At 57.4% G+C, this 24,557-nt stretch overlaps 4 protein-coding genes and 4 pseudogenes across 4 annotated transcripts; 7 read left to right on the top strand and 1 right to left on the bottom strand.

Annotated features, from left to right (window-relative positions):
- The first annotated feature begins 475 nt into the window (after positions 1-475).
- On the top strand, positions 476-1,201 carry LOC146757304 (uncharacterized; annotated as a pseudogene).
- Positions 1,202-4,587: 3,386 nt separating this feature from the next.
- LOC146757305 (uncharacterized) lies at positions 4,588-5,525 on the top strand (annotated as a pseudogene).
- Positions 5,526-9,122: 3,597 nt separating this feature from the next.
- LOC146757306 (uncharacterized) lies at positions 9,123-9,848 on the top strand (annotated as a pseudogene).
- Positions 9,849-13,443: 3,595 nt separating this feature from the next.
- Positions 13,444-14,169, top strand: LOC146757307 (uncharacterized; annotated as a pseudogene).
- A 599-nt stretch (positions 14,170-14,768) lies between these two features.
- LOC146757308 (uncharacterized) lies at positions 14,769-15,857 on the bottom strand. Its single transcript, XM_085523244.1, has one exon. The coding sequence runs from the start codon at positions 15,804-15,806 to the stop codon at positions 14,769-14,771; it is 1,038 nt and encodes a 345-aa protein (XP_085379370.1). The 5' UTR covers positions 15,807-15,857.
- Positions 15,858-16,925: 1,068 nt separating this feature from the next.
- Positions 16,926-18,532, top strand: LOC146757309 (uncharacterized). Its single transcript, XM_085523242.1, is given in 1 exon segment — positions 16,926-18,532. A coding segment is annotated over 1 exon segment (726 nt). The 5' UTR covers positions 16,926-17,760; the 3' UTR covers positions 18,487-18,532.
- Positions 18,533-19,580: 1,048 nt separating this feature from the next.
- LOC146757310 (uncharacterized) lies at positions 19,581-21,048 on the top strand. Its single transcript, XM_085523240.1, has one exon. The coding sequence runs from the start codon at positions 19,677-19,679 to the stop codon at positions 20,655-20,657; it is 981 nt and encodes a 326-aa protein (XP_085379366.1). The 5' UTR covers positions 19,581-19,676; the 3' UTR covers positions 20,658-21,048.
- Positions 21,049-22,083: 1,035 nt separating this feature from the next.
- On the top strand, positions 22,084-22,921 carry LOC146757311 (uncharacterized). Its single transcript, XM_085523245.1, is given in 1 exon segment — positions 22,084-22,921. A coding segment is annotated over 1 exon segment (726 nt). The 3' UTR covers positions 22,810-22,921.
- The last annotated feature ends 1,636 nt before the right edge of the window (positions 22,922-24,557 follow it).

Consider the following 24,557-nt stretch of genomic DNA (forward strand, 5'->3'; position numbering starts at 1 on the left):
CCCACTGTAGGGGCAGAGCAAATCCAAGGGTGCTTCATTAGACTGAATGAGTACAGGTCTATGGGCCAGATAGCATGCATCCCAGGGTTCTGAAGGAGCTGGCTGGGGTGGTTGCCGAGCCGCTCTTCATCATATTTGAGAAGTCGTGGCTGTCAGGTGAGGATCCAGGTGACTGGAGGAAGGGTCACGTCACTCCCATAAACAATAAGGGGAGCAGGTAGGAGCCAGGCAACTACAGGCTGGTGAGTCTCACCACTGTTCCTGGGAAGATGATGGAACAGATCCTCCTGGACGACATGCTTGATCACATGAGGAATGAGCGAGTGATCCGAGACAGCCAGCACAGCTTCACCAGGGAAAGGTCATGTTTAACCAGTCCTGGGGCCTTCTATGATGGAGTGACGGCATTGGTTGACTGGTTGACGAAGGGAAGGCGACCGATGTCATTTACCTGGACTTGAGTAAGGCCTTTGACATGGTCCTCCACCACACCCTCATCACCAGATTGGAGGGAACCGGATTTGATGGGAGGACAACTCGATGGATAAGAAATTGGTTGAAAGACCGCATACAGAGGGTGGTGGACAGTGGCTCTATGTCCAGGTGGAGGCCGGTAATGAGCGGCGTCCCACAACGGTGTGTCTTGGGACCGGTGCTCTTTAACATCTTTATCAATGACATTGACAATGGAATCGAGTGCACCCTGAGCAAGATTGCTGACGGCACCAAGCTGAGTGGTGCGGTTGACACAGAGGAAGGAAGGGATGCTATTCAGGGGGACCTTGACTGGCTTGAATGTTGGGCCCGGGTGAACCTAATGATGTTCAGCACATCAAAGTTCAAGGTTTTGCACTTGGGCTGGAAGAACCCCAGACACCTGTACAGGCTGGGAGGAGTGGTCCTTGAGAGCAGCTCGGCAGAGAAGGACCTGGCATGTCCTGATGGATGAGAAACTTAGTATGAGTCAGCAGTGTGCTCTTGCAGCTCGGAAATTAAACGGTATCCTGGGCTCCATCAGGAGAGGGGTGGCCAGCAGGGATATGGAGGTGATTGTCCCTCTCTACCATGCTCTTGTGATGCCGCATCTGGAGTATTGTGTCCAGGTCTGCAGCCCTCAGTAAAAGAAAGACAGAGAACTGTTGGAAAGGGTTCATAGGAGGGCCATGAAGATCATCAGGGGGCTGGAGCACCTGCCCTATGAGGACAGGCTGGGGGAGCTGGGATTGTTAAGCCTGGAGAAAAGAAGGCTGCGGGGTGACATCATTGCAGCCTTTCAGTACCTGAAGGGAACCTATAATCAGGAGGGGAGTAAACTCTTTGAAAGGGCCGATAATAGCAGGACAAGGGGAAATGGATGTAAGATGAAAGAGGGAAGATTTAAGTTGGATGTTAAAGGGAAGTTTTTTACTAGAGAGTGGTGAGGTCCTGGAACAGGCTGCCCAGGGAGGTTGTGGATGCCCCGTCTCTGGAGGTGTTCAATTCCAGGTGGGACGGGGCCCTGGGCACCCTGATCTAGTGCATGTGGAAGTGTGGAGGCCCTGCCAGGCACGGGGTTTGGAGCTTCGGGATCCCTGTGGTCCCTTCCAACCTGCGTCATTTTGTGATTCTGTGTGTTCTCCAAGCATCAGGAGAAGATGGAGATACCGACGTGTGGAGGGGCAACAAACCCAATTTCATTGTGAATAACACAGAGACCTTTTATAGTTTTTTGCAATTTATTAATAATTCGTAAACGCAGATGGAGGTTGTTGTTGGTCTCCCAACCCCAGAGCCGTGCTCATCCCCGCAGTGGGTGCCGGCCTAGCGCCGCCTCTTGGGGGATGGGGACGAATCCGGGGGGCAGCTGCTGGCCCTCCTCTTCGGGGGGCGTTGGGGCCCCCCAGGCGAGCGGTCCGTGCCCTGGGCGGAGGGGCCCGCTGCCGCCGCCTGCCCTAGCTCCTCCTGTGGCTCCTGCGTTGACACGGGGGCGGCGGGCTGGGGCTCGGGCCCCCCATGAGGGACGCCGGGGAGCTGCTCAGCGCCGGGGCCTGCAGGGCTGGCGGAGCGGCCCGGGACGGATGCAGGAGGCTCCTGCTGGGAGGTGGCAGGGCTGCGGGTGTCTGCGGGGCCGTCCTGCCCTCCTGCTTCACGGGCAGCCTGGCTGTGCTGCTGCCGGCGGAGCTCTGGGCCGTACAGGGCTGTCACGGTGTCGATGAGCCCTGCCACAAACTGCTCCGTGTGTTCTTGAAGATGGGTCTCCATAGTCAAGATGAGGGCAACCTCGTCCAGCCCATAGGCACACAGGAAGTTCATGACGGCAGTCCGTGCTGCAGCCACCTCCCACCACTCATCCTCGGTGATCCTCTGCAGCTCCTGCTGGATCCACTGGAGCAGTGGGCCGAGGTCTCCCGGATCTCCTCGGAAGAAGTCCGCCCAGACCTCGGCTGGGAAGCTCTGCTCAGCAGCCACGAGCTGCGGCTGTGCAGAGCCCTGCTCGTCCTCCTGCTCGTCCTCGGAGTGATGTGCAGGCTGCGGGATGGGGCACTCGAGGTAATCCTCCTCTGAGCGCACCGAGAACCGGATGGTCTCGATGCTCTCCTTGCACACAGCACAGGTGGGCTGCTGCTTTGCCCACCGCAGCGCACAGCCCAAGCACAGCTGGTGCAGGCAGGGCATCGCGTAGGCCGCATCGTCCCGGCTCTGCCCGCAGATGGGGCAGGTCCAGTCCGAGGGCAGCTCCATGCCCCCGGGCTGTGCAGTGGGCTGGGGAGAGCCGAGGTGGGAAAGCTGCTCCCTTGGCTGGTGCTGCAGCGGGCAGGAGCTGTCAGCAACTGCAAAAAAAAAGAGGCTGCGGTCACTCACCATTCCCGGGCTGGAAGCAGCCGCAGCAGCGATGCCACGGTCCCTCAGCACAAAGCCCCGTGTCCCCACACCACTCACCTCTGCTGCTGCGAGCGCACCCCGCGGGGCCCCGGCTGCCTGAGCCAGGCAGGGCCGGGGAAACGTTGGCGATGCTGTGGGCTGAGCACCAGGAACTGCTGCCGGCAGCCCCACAGCACGGCCCAAACAAAGGATCGTAGGCGGCTCCAAGTCTCGCTACTGCGCTCAACCGGAGTCCAGGCACGAGTGATGCCGGGCTCTGCTGCGCCCCAGCTTCTGCAGGGGGGGTCGGTGAGGTCACAGCCATCTCCCGCTGCTGTCACAGTTCCTTGGTCGGTGACCTGGCAGCACAGGGCTGCGTGTATTTGGGCACCAGGCTGGGCCTGCGTTGCCCTCCATTCTTCAGTTACTATCCTTTCTGCAACTGATAGATTTGGGAAAATAAAGGTTGCACACACACTATCACCATATCAATCTTTTCTCTGCTGTTTGTTTAGCATCATAGAAGGATAGGAAGGCTTGGGTTGGAAGGGACCCCAATGCTCACCAGTCTCCAACCGCCCTGCTGCAGGCAGGGCCATCAACTTCAATGTGTAATACTGGACCAGGCTGCCCAGTTCCCAGTGCAAGCTGGCCTTCTCCAAGGACGGGGCATCCACAACATTTCTGGGCAGCTGTTCCAGCACCTCACCACTCTCTCTGTGAAGAACTTCCCCCTGATATCCAACCTAAATCCAGCCCTCTTCAACTTAAAATGGTGTCCCTTGTCCTGACACCATCTACCCTTGTGAAGAGTTGACTCCCCTCCTGCCCGTGGTCTGTCTTCAGGTACTGATAGGCCGCAACGAGGTCACCCCTCAGCCTTGTCTTCTCCGGGCTGAGCAAGCCCAGCTCCCTCAGGCTGTCTTTGTAGTGGAGGTGCTGCAGCCCTCTGTTGATCTATTAATCCAATTCACCCACCTCAGTTTGATTTGCAAATGGGAGAATGCTCTCCTGGGTTCTGATTGTGAAAGTTATGGTTCTGTGTGAAAGTGGGCAGACGAGGCAGGAAGCCGCCACGGCTCGGCAAGGACAAGCTGAGTGAACTGAGGGCCAAGAAAGGGGCTGACAAGCTCTGGAAACAAGGCCATGTCACCTGGGAAGAATACAGGGATGCCGTCCAGACTTGTAGATGGGGGATCAGGAAAACCAAGGCACAGGCAGAACTGAACCTGGCGAGGGACGTGAAAAAACATTAAGAAAACATTCTACAGGTACATTGGCCAGGAGAGACAGGCCAAAACAGGTGTATCTTCTTTGGTGAATTTAAAAGGAGGACTGGCTTCAACGGATGAAGGAGGAAGCTGAGGTACTGAATGCGTTCATTGCCTCGGTCTTCACTGGCGGCCACGATTCTAGTCTTTCTCATGTCTCTGAGTCCTGCATCCCCATACCTCTATGTGGGGAACAGGGAGGTAAATCCCTCCCCACTGTAGGGGCAGAGCAAATCCAAGGGTGCTTCATTAGACTGAATGAGTACAGGTCTATGGGCCAGATAGCATGCATCCCAGGGTTCTGAAGGAGCTGGCTGGGGTGGTTGCCGAGCCGCTCTTCATCATATTTGAGAAGTCGTGGCTGTCAGGTGAGGATCCAGGTGACTGGAGGAAGGGTCACGTCACTCCCATAAACAATAAGGGGAGCAGGTAGGAGTCAGGCAACTACAGGCTGGTGAGTCTCACCACTGTTCCTGGGAAGATGATGGAACAGATCCTCCTGGACGACATGCTTGATCACATGAGGAATGAGCGAGTGATCCGAGACAGCCAGCACAGCTTCACCAGGGAAAGGTCATGTTTAACCAGTCCTGGGGCCTTCTATGATGGAGTGACGGCATTGGTTGACTGGTTGACGAAGAGAAGGCGACCGATGTCATTTACCTGGACTTGAGTAAGGCCTTTGACATGGTCCTCCACCACACCCTCATCTCCAGATTGGAGGGAACCGGATTTGATGGGAGGACAACTCGATGGATAAGAAATTGGTTGAAAGACCGCATACAGAGGGTGGTGGACAATGGCTCTATGTCCAGGTGGAGGCCAGTGATGAGCGGCGTCCCACAACGGTGTGTCTTGGGACCGGTGCTCTTTAACATCTTTATCAATGACATTGACAATGGAATCGAGTGCACCCTGAGCAAGATTGCTGACGGCACCAAGCTGAGTGGTGCAGTTGACACAGAGGAAGGAAGGGATGCTATTCAGGGGGACCTTGACTGGCTTGAATGTTGGGCCCGGGTGAACCTAATGAGGTTCAGCACATCAAAGTGCAAGGTTTTGCACTTGGGCTGGAAGAACCCCAGACACCTGTACAGGCTGGGAGGAGTGGTCCTTGAGAGCAGCTCGGCAGAGAAGGACCTGGGATGTCCTGATGGATGAGAAACTTAGTATGAGTCAGCAGTGTGCTCTTGCAGCTCGGAAATTAAACGGTATCCTGGGCTCCATCAGGAGAGGGGTGGCCAGCAGGGATATGGAGGTGATTGTCCCTCTCTACCATGCTCTTGTGATGCCGCATCTGGAGTATTGTGTCCAGGTCTGCAGCCCTCAGTAAAAGAAAGACAGAGAACTGTTGGAAAGGGTTCATAGGAGGGCCATGAAGATCATCAGGGGGCTGGAGCACCTGCCCTATGAGGACAGGCTGGGGGAGCTGGGATTGTTAAGCCTGGAGAAAAGAAGGCTGCGGGGTGACATCATTGCAGCCTTTCAGTACCTGAAGGGAACCTATAATCAGGAGGGGAGTAAACTCTTTGAAAGGGCCGATAATAGCAGGACAAGGGGAAATGGATGTAAGATGAAAGAGGGAAGATTTAAGTTGGATGTTAAAGGGAAGTTTTTTACTAGAGAGTGGTGAGGTCCTGGAACAGGCTGCCCAGGGAGGTTGTGGATGCCCCGTCTCTGGAGGTGTTCAATTCCAGGTGGGACGGGGCCCTGGGCACCCTGATCTAGTGCATGTGGAAGTGTGGAGGCCCTGCCAGGCACGGGGTTTGGAGCTTCGGGATCCCTGTGGTCCCTTCCAACCTGCGTCATTTTGTGATTCTGTGTGTTCTCCAAGCATCAGGAGAAGATGGAGATACCGACGTGTGGAGGGGCAACAAACCCAATTTCATTGTGAATAACACAGAGACCTTTTATAGTTTTTTGCAATTTATTAATAATTCGTAAACGCAGATGGAGGTTGTTGTTGGTCTCCCAACCCCAGAGCCGTGCTCATCCCCGCAGTGGGTGCCGGCCTAGCGCCGCCTCTTGGGGGATGGGGACGAATCCGGGGGGCAGCTGCTGGCCCTCCTCTTCGGGGGGCGTTGGGGCCCCCCAGGCGAGCGGTCCGTGCCCTGGGCGGAGGGGCCCGCTGCCGCCGCCTGCCCTGGCTCCTCCTGTGGCTCCTGCGTTGACACGGGGGCGGCGGGCTGGGGCTCGGGCCCCCCATGAGGGACGCCGGGGAGCTGCTCAGCGCCGGGGCCTGCAGGGCTGGCGGAGCGGCCCGGGACGGATGCAGGAGGCTCCTGCTGGGAGGTGGCAGGGCTGCGGGTGTCTGCGGGGCCGTCCTGCCCTCCTGCTTCACGGGCAGCCTGGCTGTGCTGCTGCCGGCGGAGCTCTGGGCCGTACAGGGCTGTCACGGTGTCGATGAGCCCTGCCACAAACTGCTCCGTGTGTTCTTGAAGATGGGTCTCCATAGTCAAGATGAGGGCAACCTCGTCCAGCCCATAGGCACACAGGAAGTTCATGACGGCAGTCCGTGCTGCAGCCACCTCCCACCACTCATCCTCGGTGATCCTCTGCAGCTCCTGCTGGATCCACTGGAGCAGTGGGCCGAGGTCTCCCGGATCTCCTTGGAAGAAGTCCGCCCAGACCTCGGCTGGGAAGCTCTGCTCAGCAGCCACGAGCTGCGGCTGTGCAGAGCCCTGCTCGTCCTCCTGCTCGTCCTCGGAGTAATGTGCAGGCTGCGGGATGGGGCACTCGAGGTAATCGTCTTCCGAGCGCACCGAGAACCGGATGGTCTCGATGCTCTCCTTGCACACAGCTCAGGTGGGCTGCTGCTTTGCCCACCGCAGCGCACAGCCCAAGCACAGCTGGTGCAGGCAGGGCATCGCGTAGGCCGCATCGTCCCGGCTCTGCCCGCAGATGGGGCAGGTCCAGTCCGAGGGCAGCTCCATGGCCCCGGGCTGTGCGGTGGGCTGGGGAGATCCGAGGTGGGAAAGCTGCTCCCTTGGCTGGCGCTGCAGCGGGCAGGAGCTGTCAGCAACTGCAAAAAAAAAGAGGCTGCGGTCACTCACCATTCCCGGGGTGGAAGCAGCCGCAGCAGCGATGCCCCGGTCCCTCAGCACAAAGCCCCGTGTCCCCACACAGCTCACCTCTGCTGCTGCGAGCGCACCCCGCAAGGCCCCGGCTGCCTGAGCCAGGCAGGGCCGGGGGAACATTGGCGATGCTGTGGGCTGAGCACCAGGAACTGCTGCCGGCAGCCCCACAGCACGGCCCAAACAAAGTCTCGTAGGCGGCTCCAAGTCTCGCTACTGCGCTCAACCGGAGTCCAGGCACGAGTGATGCCGGGCTCTGCTGCGCCCCAGCTTCTGCAGGGGGGGTCGGTGAGGTCACAGCCATCTCCCGCTGCTGTCACAGTTCCTTGGTCGGTGACCTGGCAGCACAGGGCTGCGTGTATTTGGGCACCAGGCTGGGCCTGTGTTGCCCTCCATCCTTCAGTTACTATCCTTTCTGCAACTGATAGATTTGGGAAAATAAAGGTTGCACACACACTATCACCATATCAATCTTTTCTCTGCTGTTTGTTTAGCATCATAGAAGGATAGGAAGGCTTGGGTTGGAAGGGACCCCAATGCTCACCAGTCTCCAACCGCCCTGCTGCAGGCAGGGCCATCAACCTCAATGTGTAATACTGGACCAGGCTGCCCAGTTCCCAGTGCAAGCTGGCCTTCTCCAAGGACGGGGCATCCACAGCATTTCTGGGCAGCTGTTCCAGCACCTCACCACTCTCTCTGTGAAGAACTTCCCCCTGATATCCAACCTAAATCCAGCCCTCTTCAACTTAAAATGGTGTCCCTTGTCCTGACACCATCTACCCTTGTGAAGAGTTGACTCCCCTCCTGCCCGTGGTCTGTCTTCAGGTACTGATAGGCCGCAACGAGGTCACCCCTCAGCCTTGTCTTCTCCGGGCTGAGCAAGCCCAGCTCCCTCAGGCTGTCTTTGTAGTGGAGGTGCTGCAGCCCTCTGTTGATCTATTAATCCAATTCACCCACCTCAGTTTGATTTGCAAATGGGAGAATGCTCTCCTGGGTTCTGATTGTGAAAGTTATGGTTCTGTGTGAAAGTGGGCAGACGAGGCAGGAAGCCGCCACGGCTCGGCAAGGACCAGCTGAGTGAACTGAGGGCCAAGAAAGGGGCTGACAAGCTCTGGAAACAAGGCCATGTCACCTGGGAAGAATACAGGGATGCCGTCCAGACTTGCAGATGTGGGATCAGGAAAACCAAGGCACAGGCAGAACTGAACCTGGCGAGGGACGTGAAAAAACATTAAGAAAACATTCTACAGGTACATTGGACAGGAGAGACAGGCCAAAACAGGTGTATCTTCTTTGGTGAATTTAAAAGGAGGACTGGCTTCAACGGATGAAGAGGAAGCTGAGGTACTGAATGAGTTCATTGCCTCGGTCTTCACTGGCGGCCACGATTCTAGTCTTTCTTATGTCTCTGAGTCCTGCATCCCCATACCTCTATGTGGGGAACAGGGAGGTAAATCCCTCCCCACTGTAGGGGCAGAGCAAATCCAAGGGTGCTTCATTAGACTGAATGAGTACAGGTCTATGGGCCAGATAGCATGCATCCCAGGGTTCTGAAGGAGCTGGCTGGGGTGGTTGCCGAGCCGCTCTCCATCATATTTGAGAAGTCGTGGCTGTCAGGTGAGGATCCAGGTGACTGGAGGAAGGGTCACGTCACTCCCATAAACAATAAGGGGAGCAGGTAGGAGTCAGGCAACTACAGGCTGGTGAGTCTCACCACTGTTCCTGGGAAGATGATGGAACAGATCCTCCTGGACGACATGCTTGATCACATGAGGAATGAGCGAGTGATCCGAGACAGCCAGCACAGCTTCACCAGGGAAAGGTCATGTTTAACCAGTCCTGGGGCCTTCTATGATGGAGTGACGGCATTGGTTGACTGGTTGACGAAGGGAAGGCGACCGATGTCATTTACCTGGACTTGAGTAAGGCCTTTGACATGGTCCTCCATCACACCCTCATCTCCAGATTGGAGGGAACCGGATTTGATGGGAGGACAACTCGATGGATAAGAAATTGGTTGAAAGACCGCATACAGAGGGTGGTGGTCAATGGCTCTATGTCCAGGTGGAGGCCGGTAATGAGCGGCGTCCCACAACGGTGTGTCTTGGGACCGGTGCTCTTTAACATCTTTATCAATGACATTGACAATGGAATCGAGTGCACCCTGAGCAAGATTGCTGACGGCACCAAGCTGAGTGGTGCAGTTGACACAGAGGAAGGAAGGGATGCTATTCAGGGGGACCTTGACTGGCTTGAATGTTGGGCCCGGGTGAACCTAATGATGTTCAGCACATCAAAGTGCAAGGTTTTGCACTTGGGCTGGAAGAACCCCAAACACCTGTACAGGCTGGGAGGAGTGGTCCTTGAGAGCAGCTCGGCAGAGAAGGACCTGGGATGTCCTGATGGATGAGAAACTTAGTATGAGTCAGCAGTGTGCTCTTGCAGCTCGGAAATTAAACGGTATCCTGGGCTCCATCAGGAGAGGGGTGGCCAGCAGGGATATGGAGGTGATTGTCCCTCTCTACCATGCTCTTGTGATGCCGCATCTGGAGTATTGTGTCCAGGTCTGCAGCCCTCAGTAAAAGAAAGACAGAGAACTGTTGGAAAGGGTTCATAGGAGGGCCATGAAGATCATCAGGGGGCTGGAGCACCTGCCCTATGAGGACAGGCTGGGGGAGCTGGGATTGTTAAGCCTGGAGAAAAGAAGGCTGCGGGGTGACATCATTGCAGCCTTTCAGTACCTGAAGGGAACCTATAATCAGGAGGGGAGTAAACTCTTTGAAAGGGCCGATAATAGCAGGACAAGGGGAAATGGATGTAAGATGAAAGAGGGAAGATTTAAGTTGGATGTTAAAGGGAAGTTTTTTACTAGAGAGTGGTGAGGTCCTGGAACAGGCTGCCCAGGGAGGTTGTGGATGCCCCGTCTCTGGAGGTGTTCAATTCCAGGTGGGACGGGGCCCTGGGCACCCTGATCTAGTGCATGTGGAAGTGTGGAGGCCCTGCCAGGCACGGGGTTTGGAGCTTCGGGATCCCTGTGGTCCCTTCCAACCTGCGTCATTTTGTGATTCTGTGTGTTCTCCAAGCATCAGGAGAAGATGGAGATACCGACGTGTGGAGGGGCAACAAACCCAATTTCATTGTGAATAACACAGAGACCTTTTATAGTTTTTTGCAATTTATTAATAATTCGTAAACGCAGATGGAGGTTGTTGTTGGTCTCCCAACCCCAGAGCCGTGCTCATCCCCGCAGTGGGTGCCGGCCTAGCGCCGCCTCTTGGGGGATGGGGACGAATCCGGGGGGCAGCTGCTGGCCCTCCTCTTCGGTGGGCGTTGGGGCCCCCCAGGCGAGCGGTCCGTGCCCTGGGCGGAGGGGCCCGCTGCCGCCGCCTGCCCTGGCTCCTCCTGTGGCTCCTGCGTTGACACGGGGGCGGCGGGCTGGGGCTCGGGCCCCCCATGAGGGACGCCGGGGAGCTGCTCAGCGCCGGGGCCTGCAGGGCTGGCGGAGCGGCCCGGGACGGATGCAGGAGGCTCCTGCTGGGAGGTGGCAGGGCTGCGGGTGTCTGCGGGGCCGTCCTGCCCTCCTGCTTCACGGGCAGCCTGGCTGTGCTGCTGCCGGCGGAGCTCTGGGCCGTACAGGGCTGTCACGGTGTCGATGAGCCCTGCCACAAACTGCTCCGTGTGTTCTTGAAGATGGGTCTCCATAGTCAAGATGAGGGCAACCTCGTCCAGCCCATAGGCACACAGGAAGTTCATGACGGCAGTCCGTGCTGCAGCCACCTCCCACCACTCATCCTCGGTGATCCTCTGCAGCTCCTGCTGGATCCACTGGAGCAGTGGGCCGAGGTCTCCCGGATCTCCTCGGAAGAAGTCCGCCCAGACCTCGGCTGGGAAGCTCTGCTCAGCAGCCACGAGCTGCGGCTGTGCAGAGCCCTGCTCATCCTCCTGCTCGTCCTCGGAGTAATGTGCAGGCTGCGGGATGGGGCACTCGAGGTAATCGTCTTCCGAGCGCACCGAGAACCGGATGGTCTCGATGCTCTCCTTGCACACAGCACAGGTGGGCTGCTGCTTTGCCCACCGCAGCGCACAGCCCAAGCACAGCTGGTGCAGGCAGGGCATCGCGTAGGCCGCATCGTCCCGGCTCTGCCCGCAGATGGGGCAGGTCCAGTCCGAGGGCAGCTCCATGGCCCCGGGCTGTGCGGTGGGCTGGGGAGATCCGAGGTGGGAAAGCTGCTCCCTTGGCTGGCGCTGCAGCAGGCAGGAGCTGTCAGCAACTGCAAAAAAAAAGAGGCTGCGGTCACTCACCATTCCCGGGGTGGAAGCAGCCGCAGCAGCGATGCCCCGGTCCCTCAGCACAAAGCCCCGTGTCCCCACACAGCTCACCTCCGCTGCTGCGAGCGCACCCCGCAAGGCCCCGGCTGCCTGAGCCAGGCAGGGCCGGGGGAATGTTGGCGATGCTGTGGGCTGAGCACCAGGAACTGCTGCCGGCAGCCCCACAGCACGGCCCAAACAAAGTCTCGTAGGCGGCTCCAAGTCTCGCTACTGTGCTCAACCGGAGTCCAGGCACGAGTGATGCCGGGCTCTGCTGCGCCCCAGCTTCTGCAGGGGGGGTCGGTGAGGTCACAGCCATCTCCCGCTGCTGTCACAGTTCCTTGGTCGGTGACCTGGCAGCACAGGGCTGCGTGTATTTGGGCACCAGGCTGGGCCTGTGTTGCCCTCCATCCTTCAGTTACTATCCTTTCTGCAACTGATAGATTTGGGAAAATAAAGGTTGCACACACACTATCACCATATCAATCTTTTCTCTGCTGTTTGTTTAGCATCATAGAAGGATAGGAAGGCTTGGGTTGGAAGGGACCCCAATGCTCACCAGTCTCCAACCGCCCTGCTGCAGGCAGGGCCATCAACCTCAATGTGTAATACTGGACCAGGCTGCCCAGTTCCCAGTGCAAGCTGGCCTTCTCCAAGGACGGGGCATCCACAGCATTTCTGGGCAGCTGTTCCAGCACCTCACCACTCTCTCTGTGAAGAACTTCCCCCTGATATCCAACCTAAATCCAGCCCTCTTCAACTTAAAATGGTGTCCCTTGTCCTGACACCATCTACCCTTGTGAAGAGTTGACTCCCCTCCTGCCCGTGGTCTGTCTTCAGGTACTGATAGGCCGCAACGAGGTCACCCCTCAGCCTTGTCTTCTCCGGGCTGAGCAAGCCCAGCTCCCTCAGGCTGTCTTTGTAGTGGAGGTGCTGCAGCCCTCTGTTGATCTATTAATCCAATTCACCCACCTCAGTTTGATTTGCAAATGGGAGAATGCTCTCCTGGGTTCTGATTGTGAAAGTTATGGTTCTGTGTGAAAGTGGGCAGATGAGGCAGGAAGCCGCCACGGCTCGGCAAGGACCAGCTGAGTGAACTGAGGGCCAAGAAAGGGGCTGACAAGCTCTGGAAACAAGGCCATGTCACCTGGGAAGAATACAGGGATGCCGTCCAGACTTGCAGATGTGGGATCAGGAAAACCAAGGCACAGGCAGAACTGAACCTGGCGAGGGACGTGAAAAAACATTAAGAAAACATTCTACAGGTACATTGGACAGGAGAGACAGGCCAAAACAGGTGTATCTTCTTTGGTGAATTTAAAAGGAGGACTGGCTTCAACGGATGAAGAGGAAGCTGAGGTACTGAATGAGTTCATTGCCTCGGTCTTCACTGGCGGCCACGATTCTAGTCTTTCTTATGTCTCTGAGTCCTGCATCCCCATACCTCTATGTGGGGAACAGGGAGGTAAATCCCTCCCCACTGTAGGGGCAGAGCAAATCCAAGGGTGCTTCATTAGACTGAATGAGTACAGGTCTATGGGCCAGATAGCATGCATCCCAGGGTTCTGAAGGAGCTGGCTGGGGTGGTTGCCGAGCCGCTCTCCATCATATTTGAGAAGTCGTGGCTGTCAGGTGAGGATCCAGGTGACTGGAGGAAGGGTCACGTCACTCCCATAAACAATAATGGGAGCAGGTAGGAGTCAGGCAACTACAGGCTGGTGAGTCTCACCACTGTTCCTGGGAAGATGATGGAACAGATCCTCCTGGACGACATGCTTGATCACATGAGGAATGAGCGAGTGATCCGAGACAGCCAGCACAGCTTCACCAGGGAAATCATGTTTAACCAGTCCTGGGGCCTTCTATGATGGAGTGACGGCATTGGTTGACTGGTTGACGAAGGGAAGGCGACCGATGTCATTTACCTGGACTTGAGTAAGGCCTTTGACATGGTCCTCCATCACACCCTCATCTCCAGATTGGAGGGAACCGGATTTGATGGGAGGACAACTCGATGGATAAGAAATTGGTTGAAAGACCGCATACAGAGGGTGGTGGTCAATGGCTCTATGTCCAGGTGGAGGCCGGTAATGAGCGGCGTCCCACAACGGTGTGTCTTGGGACCGGTGCTCTTTAACATCTTTATCAATGACATTGACAATGGAATCGAGTGCACCCTGAGCAAGATTGCTGACGGCACCAAGCTGAGTGGTGCAGTTGACACAGAGGAAGGAAGGGATGCTATTCAGGGGGACCTTGACTGGCTTGAATGTTGGGCCCGGGTGAACCTAATGATGTTCAGCACATCAAAGTGCAAGGTTTTGCACTTGGGCTGGAAGAACCCCAAACACCTGTACAGGCTGGGAGGAGTGGTCCTTGAGAGCAGCTCGGCAGAGAAGGACCTGGGATGTCCTGATGGATGAGAAACTTAGTATGAGTCAGCAGTGTGCTCTTGCAGCTCGGAAATTAAACGGTATCCTGGGCTCCATCAGGAGAGGGGTGGCCAGCAGGGATATGGAGGTGATTGTCCCTCTCTACCATGCTCTTGTGATGCCGCATCTGGAGTATTGTGTCCAGGTCTGCAGCCCTCAGTAAAAGAAAGACAGAGAACTGTTGGAAAGGGTTCATAGGAGGGCCATGAAGATCATCAGGGGGCTGGAGCACCTGCCCTATGAGGACAGGCTGGGGGAGCTGGGATTGTTAAGCCTGGAGAAAAGAAGGCTGCGGGGTGACATCATTGCAGCCTTTCAGTACCTGAAGGGAACCTATAATCAGGAGGGGAGTAAACTCTTTGAAAGGGCCGATAATAGCAGGACAAGGGGAAATGGATGTAAGATGAAAGAGGGAAGATTTAAGTTGGATGTTAAAGGGAAGTTTTTTACTAGAGAGTGGTGAGGTCCTGGAACAGGCTGCCCAGGGAGGTTGTGGATGCCCCGTCTCTGGAGGTGTTCAATTCCAGGTGGGACGGGGCCCTGGGCACCCTGATCTAGTGCATGTGGAAGTGTGGAGGCCCTGCCAGGCACGGGGTTTGGAGCTTCGGGATCCCTGTGGTCCCTTCCAACCTGCGTCATTTTGTGATTCTGTGTGTTCTCCAAGCATCAGGAGAAGATGGAGATACCGACGTGTGGAGGGGCAACAAACCCAATTTCATTGTGAGTAACACAGAGACCTTTTATAGTTTTTTGCAATTTATTAATAATTCGTAAACGCAAATGGAGGTTGTTGTTGGTCTCCCAACCCCAGAGCCGTGCTCATCCCCGCAGTGGGTGCCGGCCTAGCGCCGCCTCTTGGGGGATGGGGACGAATCCGGGGGGCAGCTCCTCCTCTTCGGGGGGCGTTGGGGCCCCCCAGGCGAGCGGTCCGTGCCCTGGGCGGAGGGGCCCGCTGCCGCCGCCTGCCCTGGCTCCTCCTGTGGCTCCTGCGTTGACACGGGGGCGGCGGGCTGGGGCTCGGGCCCCCCATGAGGGACGCCGGGGAGCTGCTCAGCGCCGGGGCCTGCAGGGCTGGCGGAGCGGCCCGGGACGGATGCAGGAGGCTCCTGCTGGGAGGTGGCAGGGCTGCGGGTGTCTGCGGGGCCGTCCTGCCCTCCTGCTTCACGGGCAGCCTGGCTGTGCTGCTGCCGGCGGAGCTCTGGGCCGTACAGGGCTGTCACGGTGTCGATGAGCCCTGCCACAAACTGCTCCGTGTGTTCTTGAAGATGGGTCTCCATAGTCAAGATGAGGGCAACCTCGTCCAGCCCATAGGCACACAGGAAGTTCATGACGGCAGTCCGTGCTGCAGCCACCTCCCACCACTCATCCTCGGTGATCCTCTGCAGCTCCTGCTGGATCCACTGGAGCAGTGGGCCGAGGTCTCCCGGATCTCCTCGGAAGAAGTCCGCCCAGACCTCGGCTGGGAAGCTCTGCTCAGCAGCCACGAGCTGCGGCTGTGCAGAGCCCTGCTCATCCTCCTGCTCGTCCTCGGAGTAATGTGTAGGCTGCGGGATGGGGCACTCGAGGTAATCGTCTTCCGAGCGCACCGAGAACCGGATGGTCTCGATGCTCTCCTTGCACACAGCACAGGTGGGCTGCTGCTTTGCCCACCGCAGCGCACAGCCCAAGCACAGCTGGTGCAGGCAGGGCATCGCGTAGGCCGCATCGTCCCGGCTCTGCCCGCAGATGGGGCAGGTCCAGTCCGAGGGCAGCTCCATGGCCCCGGGCTGTGCGGTGGGCTGGGGAGAGCCGAGGTGGGAAAGCTGCTCCCTTGGCTGGCGCTGCAGCAGGCAGGAGCTGTCAGCAACTGCAAAAAAAAAGAGGCTGCGGTCACTCACCATTCCCGGGGTGGAAGCAGCCGCAGCAGCGATGCCCCGGTCCCTCAGCACAAAGCCCCGTGTCCCCACACAGCTCACCTCCGCTGCTGCGAGCGCACCCCGCAAGGCCCCGGCTGCCTGAGCCAGGCAGGGCCGGGGGAATGTTGGCGATGCTGTGGGCTGAGCACCAGGAACTGCTGCCGGCAGCCCCACAGCACGGCCCAAACAAAGTCTCGTAGGCGGCTCCAAGTCTCGCTACTGCGCTCAACCGGAGTCCAGGCACGAGTGATGCCGGGCTCTGCTGCGCCCCAGCTTCTGCAGGGGGGGTCGGTGAGGTCACAGCCATCTCCCGCTGCTGTCACAGTTCCTTGGTCGGTGACCTGGCAGCACAGGGCTGCGTGTATTTGGGCACCAGGCTGGGCCTGTGTTGCCCTCCATCCTTCAGTTACTATCCTTTCTGCAACTGATAGATTTGGGAAAATAAAGGTTGCACACACACTATCTCCGTATCAATCTTTTCTCTGCTGTTTGTTTAGCATCATAGAAGGATAGGAAGGCTTGGGTTGGAAGGGACCCCAATCCTCACCAGTCTCCAACCGCCCTGCTGCAGGCAGGGCCATCAACCTCAATGTGTAATACTGGACCAGGCTGCCCAGTTCCCAGTGCAAGCTGGCCTTCTCCAAGGACGGGGCATCCACAGCATTTCTGGGCAGCTGTTCCAGCACCTCACCACTCTCTCTGTGAAGAACTTCCCCCTGATATCCAACCTAAATCCAGCCCTCTTCAACTTAAAATGGTGTCCCTTGTCCTGACACCATCTACCCTTGTGAAGAGTTGACTCCCCTCCTGCCCGTGGTCTGTCTTCAGGTACTGATAGGCCGCAACGAGGTCACCCCTCAGCCTTGTCTTCTCCGGGCTGAGCAAGCCCAGCTCCCTCAGGCTGTCTTTGTAGTGGAGGTGCTGCAGCCCTCTGTTGATCTATTAATCCAATTCACCCACCTCAGTTTGATTTGCAAATGGGAGAATGCTCTCCTGGGTTCTGATTGTGAAAGTTATGGTTCTGTGTGAAAGTGGGCAGATGAGGCAGGAAGCCGCCACGGCTCGGCAAGGACCAGCTGAGTGAACTGAGGGCCAAGAAAGGGGCTGACAAGCTCTGGAAACAAGGCCATGTCACCTGGGAAGAATACAGGGATGCCGTCCAGACTTGCAGATGTGGGATCAGGAAAACCAAGGCACAGGCAGAACTGAACCTGGCGAGGGACGTGAAAAAACATTAAGAAAACATTCTACAGGTACATTGGACAGGAGAGACAGGCCAAAACAGGTGTATCTTCTTTGGTGAATTTAAAAGGAGGACTGGCTTCAACGGATGAAGAGGAAGCTGAGGTACTGAATGAGTTCATTGCCTCGGTCTTCACTGGCGGCCACGATTCTAGTCTTTCTTATGTCTCTGAGTCCTGCATCCCCATACCTCTATGTGGGGAACAGGGAGGTAAATCCCTCCCCACTGTAGGGGCAGAGCAAATCCAAGGGTGCTTCATTAGACTGAATGAGTACAGGTCTATGGGCCAGATAGCATGCATCCCAGGGTTCTGAAGGAGCTGGCTGGGGTGGTTGCCGAGCCGCTCTTCATCATATTTGAGAAGTCGTGGCTGTCAGGTGAGGATCCAGGTGACTGGAGGAAGGGTCACGTCACTCCCATAAACAATAAGGGGAGCAGGTAGGAGCCAGGCAACTACAGGCTGGTGAGTCTCACCACTGTTCCTGGGAAGATGATGGAACAGATCCTCCTGGACGACATGCTTGATCACATGAGGAATGAGCGAGTGATCCGAGACAGCCAGCACAGCTTCACCAGGGAAAGGTCATGTTTAACCAGTCCTGGGGCCTTCTATGATGGAGTGACGGCATTGGTTGACTGGTTGACGAAGAGAAGGCGACCGATGTCATTTACCTGGACTTGAGTAAGGCCTTTGACATGGTCCTCCACCACACCCTCATCTCCAGATTGGAGGGAACCGGATTTGATGGGAGGACAACTCGATGGATAAGAAATTGGTTGAAAGACCGCATACAGAGGGTGGTGGACAATGGCTCTATGTCCAGGTGGAGGCCAGTGATGAGCGGCGTCCCACAACGGTGTGTCTTGGGACTGGTGCTCTTTAACATCTTTATCAATGACATTGACAATGGAATCGAGTGCACCCTGAGCAAGATTGCTGACGGCACCAAGCTGAGTGGTGCAGTTGACACAGAGGAAGGAAGGGATGCTATTCAGGGGGACCTTGACTGGCTTGAATGTTGGGCCCGGGTGAACCTAATGAGGTTCAGCACATCAAAGTGCAAGGTTTTGCACTTGGGCTGGAAGAACCCCAAACACCTGTACAGGTTGGGAGGAGTGGTCCTTGAGAGCAGCTCGGCAGAGAAGGACCTGGGATGTCCTGATGGATGAGAAACTTAGTATGAGTCAGCAGTGTGCTCTTGCAGCTCGGAAATTAAACGGTATCCTGGGCTCCATCAGGAGAGGGGTGGCCAGCAGGGATATGGAGGTGATTGTCCCTCTCTACCATGCTCTTGTGATGCCGCATCTGGAGTATTGTGTCCAGGTCTGCAGCCCTCAGTAAAAGAAAGACAGAGAACTGTTGGAAAGGGTTCAGAGGAGGGCCATGAAGATCATCAGGGGGCTGGAGCACCTGCCCTATGAGGACAGGCTGGGGGAGCTGGGATTGTTAAGCCTGGAGAAAAGAAGGCTGCGGGGTGACATCATTGCAGCCTTTCAGTACCTAAAGGGAACCTATAATCAGGAGGGGAGTAAACTCTTTGAAAGGGCCGATAATAGCAGGACAAGGGGAAATGGATGTAAGATGAAAGAGGGAAAATTTAAGTTGGATGTTAAAGGGAAGTTTTTTACTAGAGAGTGGTGAGGTCCTGGAACAGGCTGCCCAGGGAGGTTGTGGATGCCCCGTCTCTGGAGGTGTTCAATTCCAGGTGGGACGGGGCCCTGGGCACCCTGATCTAGTGCATGTGGAAGTGTGGAGGCCCTGCCAGGCACGGGGCTTGGAGCTTCAGGATCCCTGTGGTCCCTTCCAACCTGCGTCATTTTGTGATTCTGTGTGTTCTCCAAACATCAGGAGAAGATGGAGATACCGACGTGTGGAGGGGCAACAAACCCAATTTCATCGTGAATAACACAGAGACCTTTTATAGTTTTTTGCAATTTATTAATAATTCGTAAACGCAAATGGAGGTTGTTGTTGGTCTCCCAACCCCAGAGCCGTGCTCAGCCCCGCAATAGGTGCCGGCCTAGCGCCGCCTCTTGGGGGATGGGGACGAATCCGGGGGGCAGCTGCTGGCCCTCCTCTTCGGGGGGCGTTGGGGCCCCCCAGGCGAGCGGTCCGTGCCCTGGGCGGAGGGGCCCGCTGCCGTCGCCTGCCCTGGCTCCTCCTGTGGCTCCTGCGTTGACACGGGGGCGGCGGGCTGGGGCTCGGGCCCCCCATGCGGGACGCCGGGGAGCTGCTCAGCGCCGGGGCCTGCAGGGCTGGCGGAACGGCCCGGGACGGATGCAGGAGGCTCCTGCTGGGAGGTGGCAGGGCTGGGGGTGTCTGCGGGGCCGTCCTGCCCTCCTGCTTCACGGGCAGCCTGGCTGTGCTGCTGCCGGCGGAGCTCTGGGCCATACAGGGCTGTCACGGTGTTGATGAGCCCTGCCACAAACTGCTCCGTGTGGTCTCGAAGATGGGTCTCCATAGTCAAGATGAGGGCAACCTCGTCCAGCCCATAGGCACACAGGAAGCGCATGACGGCAGTCCGTGCTGCAGCCACCTCCCACCACTCATCCTCGGTGATCCTCTGCAGCTCCTGCTGGATCCACTGGAGCAGTGGGCCGAGGTCTCCCGGATGTCCTCGGAAGAAGTCTGCCCAGACCTCGGCTGGGAAGCTCTGCTCAGCAGCCACGAGCTGCGGCTGTGCAGAGCCCTGCTCGTCCTCCTGCTCGTCCTCGGAGTGATGTGCAGGCTGCGGGATGGGGCACTCGAGGTAATCGTCTTCCGAGCGCACCGAGAACCGGATGGTCTCGATGCTCTCCTTGCACACAGCACAGGTGGGCTGCTGCTTTGCCCACCGCAGCGCACAGCCCAAGCACAGCTGGTGCAGGCAGGGCATCGCGTAGGCCGCATCGTCCCGGCTCTGCCCGCAGATGGGGCAGGTCCAGTCCGAGGGCAGCTCCATGGCCCCGGGCTGTGCGGTGGGCTGGGGAGAGCCGAGGTGGGAAAGCTGCTCCCTTGGCTGGCGCTGCAGCAGGCAGGAGCTGTCAGCAACTGCAAAAAAAAAGAGGCTGCGGTCACTCACCATTCCCGGGGTGGAAGCAGCCGCAGCAGCGATGCCCCGGTCCCTCAGCACAAAGCCCCGTGTCCCCACACAGCTCACCTCCGCTGCTGCGAGCGCACCCCGCAAGGCCCCGGCTGCCTGAGCCAGGCAGGGCCGGGGGAACGTTGGCGATGCTGTGGGCTGAGCACCAGGAACTGCTGCCGGCAGCCCCACAGCACGGCCCAAACAAAGTCTCGTAGGCGGCTCCAAGTCTCGCTACTGCGCTCAACCGGAGTCCAGGCACGAGTGATGCCGGGCTCTGCTGCGCCCCAGCTTCTGCAGGGGGGGTCGGTGAGGTCACAGCCATCTCCCGCTGCTGTCACAGTTCCTTGGTCGGTGACCTGGCAGCACAGGGCTGCGTGTATTTGGGCACCAGGCTGGGCCTGCGTTGCCCTCCATCCTTCAGTTACTATCCTTTCTGCAACTGATAGATTTGGGAAAATAAAGGTTGCACACACACTATCTCCGTATCAATCTTTTCTCTGCTGTTTGTTTAGCATCATAGAAGGATAGGAAGGCTTGGGTTGGAAGGGACCCCAATGCTCACCAGTCTCCAACCGCCCTGCTGCAGGCAGGGCCATCAACCTCAATGTGTAATACTGGACCAGGCTGCCCAGTTCCCAGTGCAAGCTGGCCTTCTCCAAGGACGGGGCATCCACAGCATTTCTGGGCAGCTGTTCCAGCATCTCACCACTCTCTCTGTGAAGAACTTCCCCCTGATATCCAACCTAAATCCAGCCCTCTTCAACTTAAAATGGTGTCCCTTGTCCTGACACCATCTACCCTTGTGAAGAGTTGACTCCCCTCCTGCCCGTGGTCTGTCTTCAGGTACTGATAGGCCGCAACGAGGTCACCCCTCAGCCTTGTCTTCTCCGGGCTGAGCAAGCCCAGCTCCCTCAGGCTGTCTTTGTAGTGGAGGTGCTGCAGCCCTCTGTTGATCTATTAATCCAATTCACCCACCTCAGTTTGATTTGCAAATGGGAGAATGCTCTCCTGGGTTCTGATTGTGAAAGTTATGGTTCTGTGTGAAAGTGGGCAGACGAGGTAGGGAGCCACCATTGCTCAGCAAGGACCAGCTGAGTGAACTGAGGGCCAAGAAAGGGGCTGACAAGCTCTGGAAACAAGGCCATGTCACCTGGGAAGAATACAGGGATGCCGTCCAGACTTGCAGATGTGGGATCAGGAAAACCAAGGCACAGGCAGAACTGAACCTGGCGAGGGACGTGAAAAAACATTAAGAAAACATTCTACAGGTACATTGGACAGGAGAGACAGGCCAAAACAGGTGTATCTTCTTTGGTGAATTTAAAAGGAGGACTGGCTTCAACGGATGAAGAGGAAGCTGAGGTACTGAATGAGTTCATTGCCTCGGTCTTCACTAGCGGCCACGATTCTAGTCTTTCTTATGTCTCTGAGTCCTGCATCCCCATACCTCTATGTGGGGAACAGGGAGGTAAATCCCTCCCCACTGTAGGGGCAGAGCAAATCCAAGGGTGCTTCATTAGACTGAATGAGTACAGGTCTATGGGCCAGATAGCATGCATCCCAGGGTTCTGAAGGAGCTGGCTGGGGTGGTTGCCGAGCCGCTCTTCATCATATTTGAGAAGTCGTGGCTGTCAGGTGAGGATCCAGGTGACTGGAGGAAGGGTCACGTCACTCCCATAAACAATAAGGGGAGCAGGTAGGAGCCAGGCAACTACAGGCTGGTGAGTCTCACCACTGTTCCTGGGAAGATGATGGAACAGATCCTCCTGGACGACATGCTTGATCACATGAGGAATGAGCGAGTGATCCGAGACAGCCAGCACAGCTTCACCAGGGAAAGGTCATGTTTAACCAGTCCTGGGGCCTTCTATGATGGAGTGACGGCATTGGTTGACTGGTTGACGAAGGGAAGGCGACCGATGTCATTTACCTGGACTTGAGTAAGGCCTTTGACATGGTCCTCCATCACACCCTCATCTCCAGATTGGAGGGAACCGGATTTGATGGGAGGACAACTCGATGGATAAGAAATTGGTTGAAAGACCGCATACAGAGGGTGGTGGTCAATGGCTCTATGTCCAGGTGGAGGCCGGTAATGAGCGGCGTCCCACAACGGTGTGTCTTGGGACCAGTGCTCTTTAACATCTTTATCAATGACATTGACAATGGAATCGAGTGCACCCTGAGCAAGATTGCTGACGGCACCAAGCTGAGTGGTGCGGTTGACACAGAGGAAGGAAGGGATGCTATTCAGGGGGACCTTGACTGGCTTGAATGTTGGGCCCGGGTGAACCTAATGATGTTCAGCACATCAAAGTGCAAGGTTTTGCACTTGGGCTGGAAGAACCCCAGGCACCTGTACAGGCTGGGAGGAGTGGTCCTTGAGAGCAGCTCGGCAGAGAAGGACCTGGGATGTCCTGATGGATGAGAAACTTAGTATGAGTCAGCAGTGTGCTCTTGCAGCTCGGAAATTAAACGGTATCCTGGGCTCCATCAGGAGAGGGGTGGCCAGCAGGGATATGGAGGTGATTGTCCCTCTCTACCATGCTCTTGTGATGCCGCATCTGGAGTATTGTGTCCAGGTCTGCAGCCCTCAGTAAAAGAAAGACAGAGAACTGTTGGAAAGGGTTCAGAGGAGGGCCATGAAGATCATCAGGGGGCTGGAGCACCTGCCCTATGAGGACAGGCTGGGGGAGCTGGGATTGTTAAGCCTGGAGAAAAGAAGGCTGCGGGGTGACATCATTGCAGCCTTTCAGTACCTAAAGGGAACCTATAATCAGGAGGGGAGTAAACTCTTTGAAAGGGCCGATAATAGCAGGACAAGGGGAAATGGATGTAAGATGAAAGAGGGAAGATTTAAGTTGGATGTTAAAGGGAAGTTTTTTACTAGAGAGTGGTGAGGTCCTGGAACAGGCTGCCCAGGGAGGTTGTGGATGCCCCGTCTCTGGAGGTGTTCAATTCCAGGTGGGACGGGGCCCTGGGCACCCTGATCTAGTGCATGTGGAAGTGTGGAGGCCCTGCCAGGCACGGGGTTTGGAGCTTCAGGATCCCTGTGGTCCCTTCCAACCTGCGTCATTTTGTGATTCTGTGTGTTCTCCAAACATCAGGAGAAGATGGAGATACCGACGTGTGGAGGGGCAACAAACCCAATTTCATCGTGAATAACACAGAGACCTTTTATAGTTTTTTGCAATTTATTAATAATTCGTAAACGCAAATGGAGGTTGTTGTTGGTCTCCCAACCCCAGAGCCGTGCTCAGCCCCGCAATAGGTGCCGGCCTAGCGCCGCCTCTTGGGGGATGGGGACGAATCCGGGGGGCAGCTGCTGGCCCTCCTCTTCGGGGGGCGTTGGGGCCCCCCAGGCGAGCGGTCCGTGCCCTGGGCGGAGGGGCCCGCTGCCGCCGCCTGCCCTGGCTCCTCCTGTGGCTCCTGCGTTGAGACGGGGGCGGCGGGCTGGGGCTCGGGCCCCCCATGCGGGACGCCGGGGAGCTGCTCAGCGCCGGGGCCTGCAGGGCTGGCGGAACGGCCCGGGACGGATGCAGGAGGCTCCTGCTGGGAGGTGGCAGGGCTGGGGGTGTCTGCGGGGCCATCCTGCCCTCCTGCTTCACGGGCAGCCTGGCTGTGCTGCTGCCGGCGGAGCTCTGGGCCGTACAGGGCAGTCACGGTGTCGATGAGCCCTGCCACAAACTGCTCCGTGTGTTCTTGAAGATGGGTCTCCATCGTCAAGATGAGGGCAACATCGTCCAACCCATACGCACACAGGAAGTTCATGACGGCAGTCCGTGCTGCAGCCACCTCCCACCACTCATCCTCGGTGATCCTCTGCAGCTCCTGCTGGATCCACTGGAGCAGTGGGCCGAGGTCTCCCGGATCTCCTCGGAAGAAGTCCGCCCAGACCTCGGCTGGGAAGCCGCGCTCGGCAGCCACGAGCTGCGGCTGTGCAGAGCCCTGCTCGTCCTCCTGCTCGTCCTCGGAGTGATGTGCAGGCTGCGGGATGGGGCACTCGAGGTAATCCTCCTCTGAGCGCACCGAGAACCGGATGGTCTCGATGCTCTCCTTGCACACAGCACAGGTGGGCTGCTGCTTTGCCCACCGCAGCGCACAGCCCAAGCACAGCTGGTGCAGGCAGGGCATCGCGTAGGCCGCCTCGTCCCGGCTCTGCCCGCAGATGGGGCAGGTCCAGTCCGAGGGCAGCTCCATGGCCCCGGGCTGTGCGGTGGGCTGGGGAGAGCCGAGGTGGGAAAGCTGCTCCCTTGGCTGGCGCTGCAGCGAGCAGGAGCTGTCAGCAACTGCAAAAAAAAAGAGGCTGCGGTCACTCACCATTCCCGGGGTGGAAGCAGCCGCAGCAGCGATGCCCCGGTCCCTCAGCACAAAGCCCCGTGTCCCCACACCGCTCACCTCCGCTGCTGCGAGCGCACCCCGCAAGGC

The sequence above is a fragment of the Coturnix japonica genome, chromosome 23 (assembly GCF_054131305.1).
Source record: "Coturnix japonica strain WE chromosome 23, WE-NBRP24, whole genome shotgun sequence".
Lineage (NCBI taxonomy): Eukaryota > Metazoa > Chordata > Aves > Galliformes > Phasianidae > Coturnix > Coturnix japonica.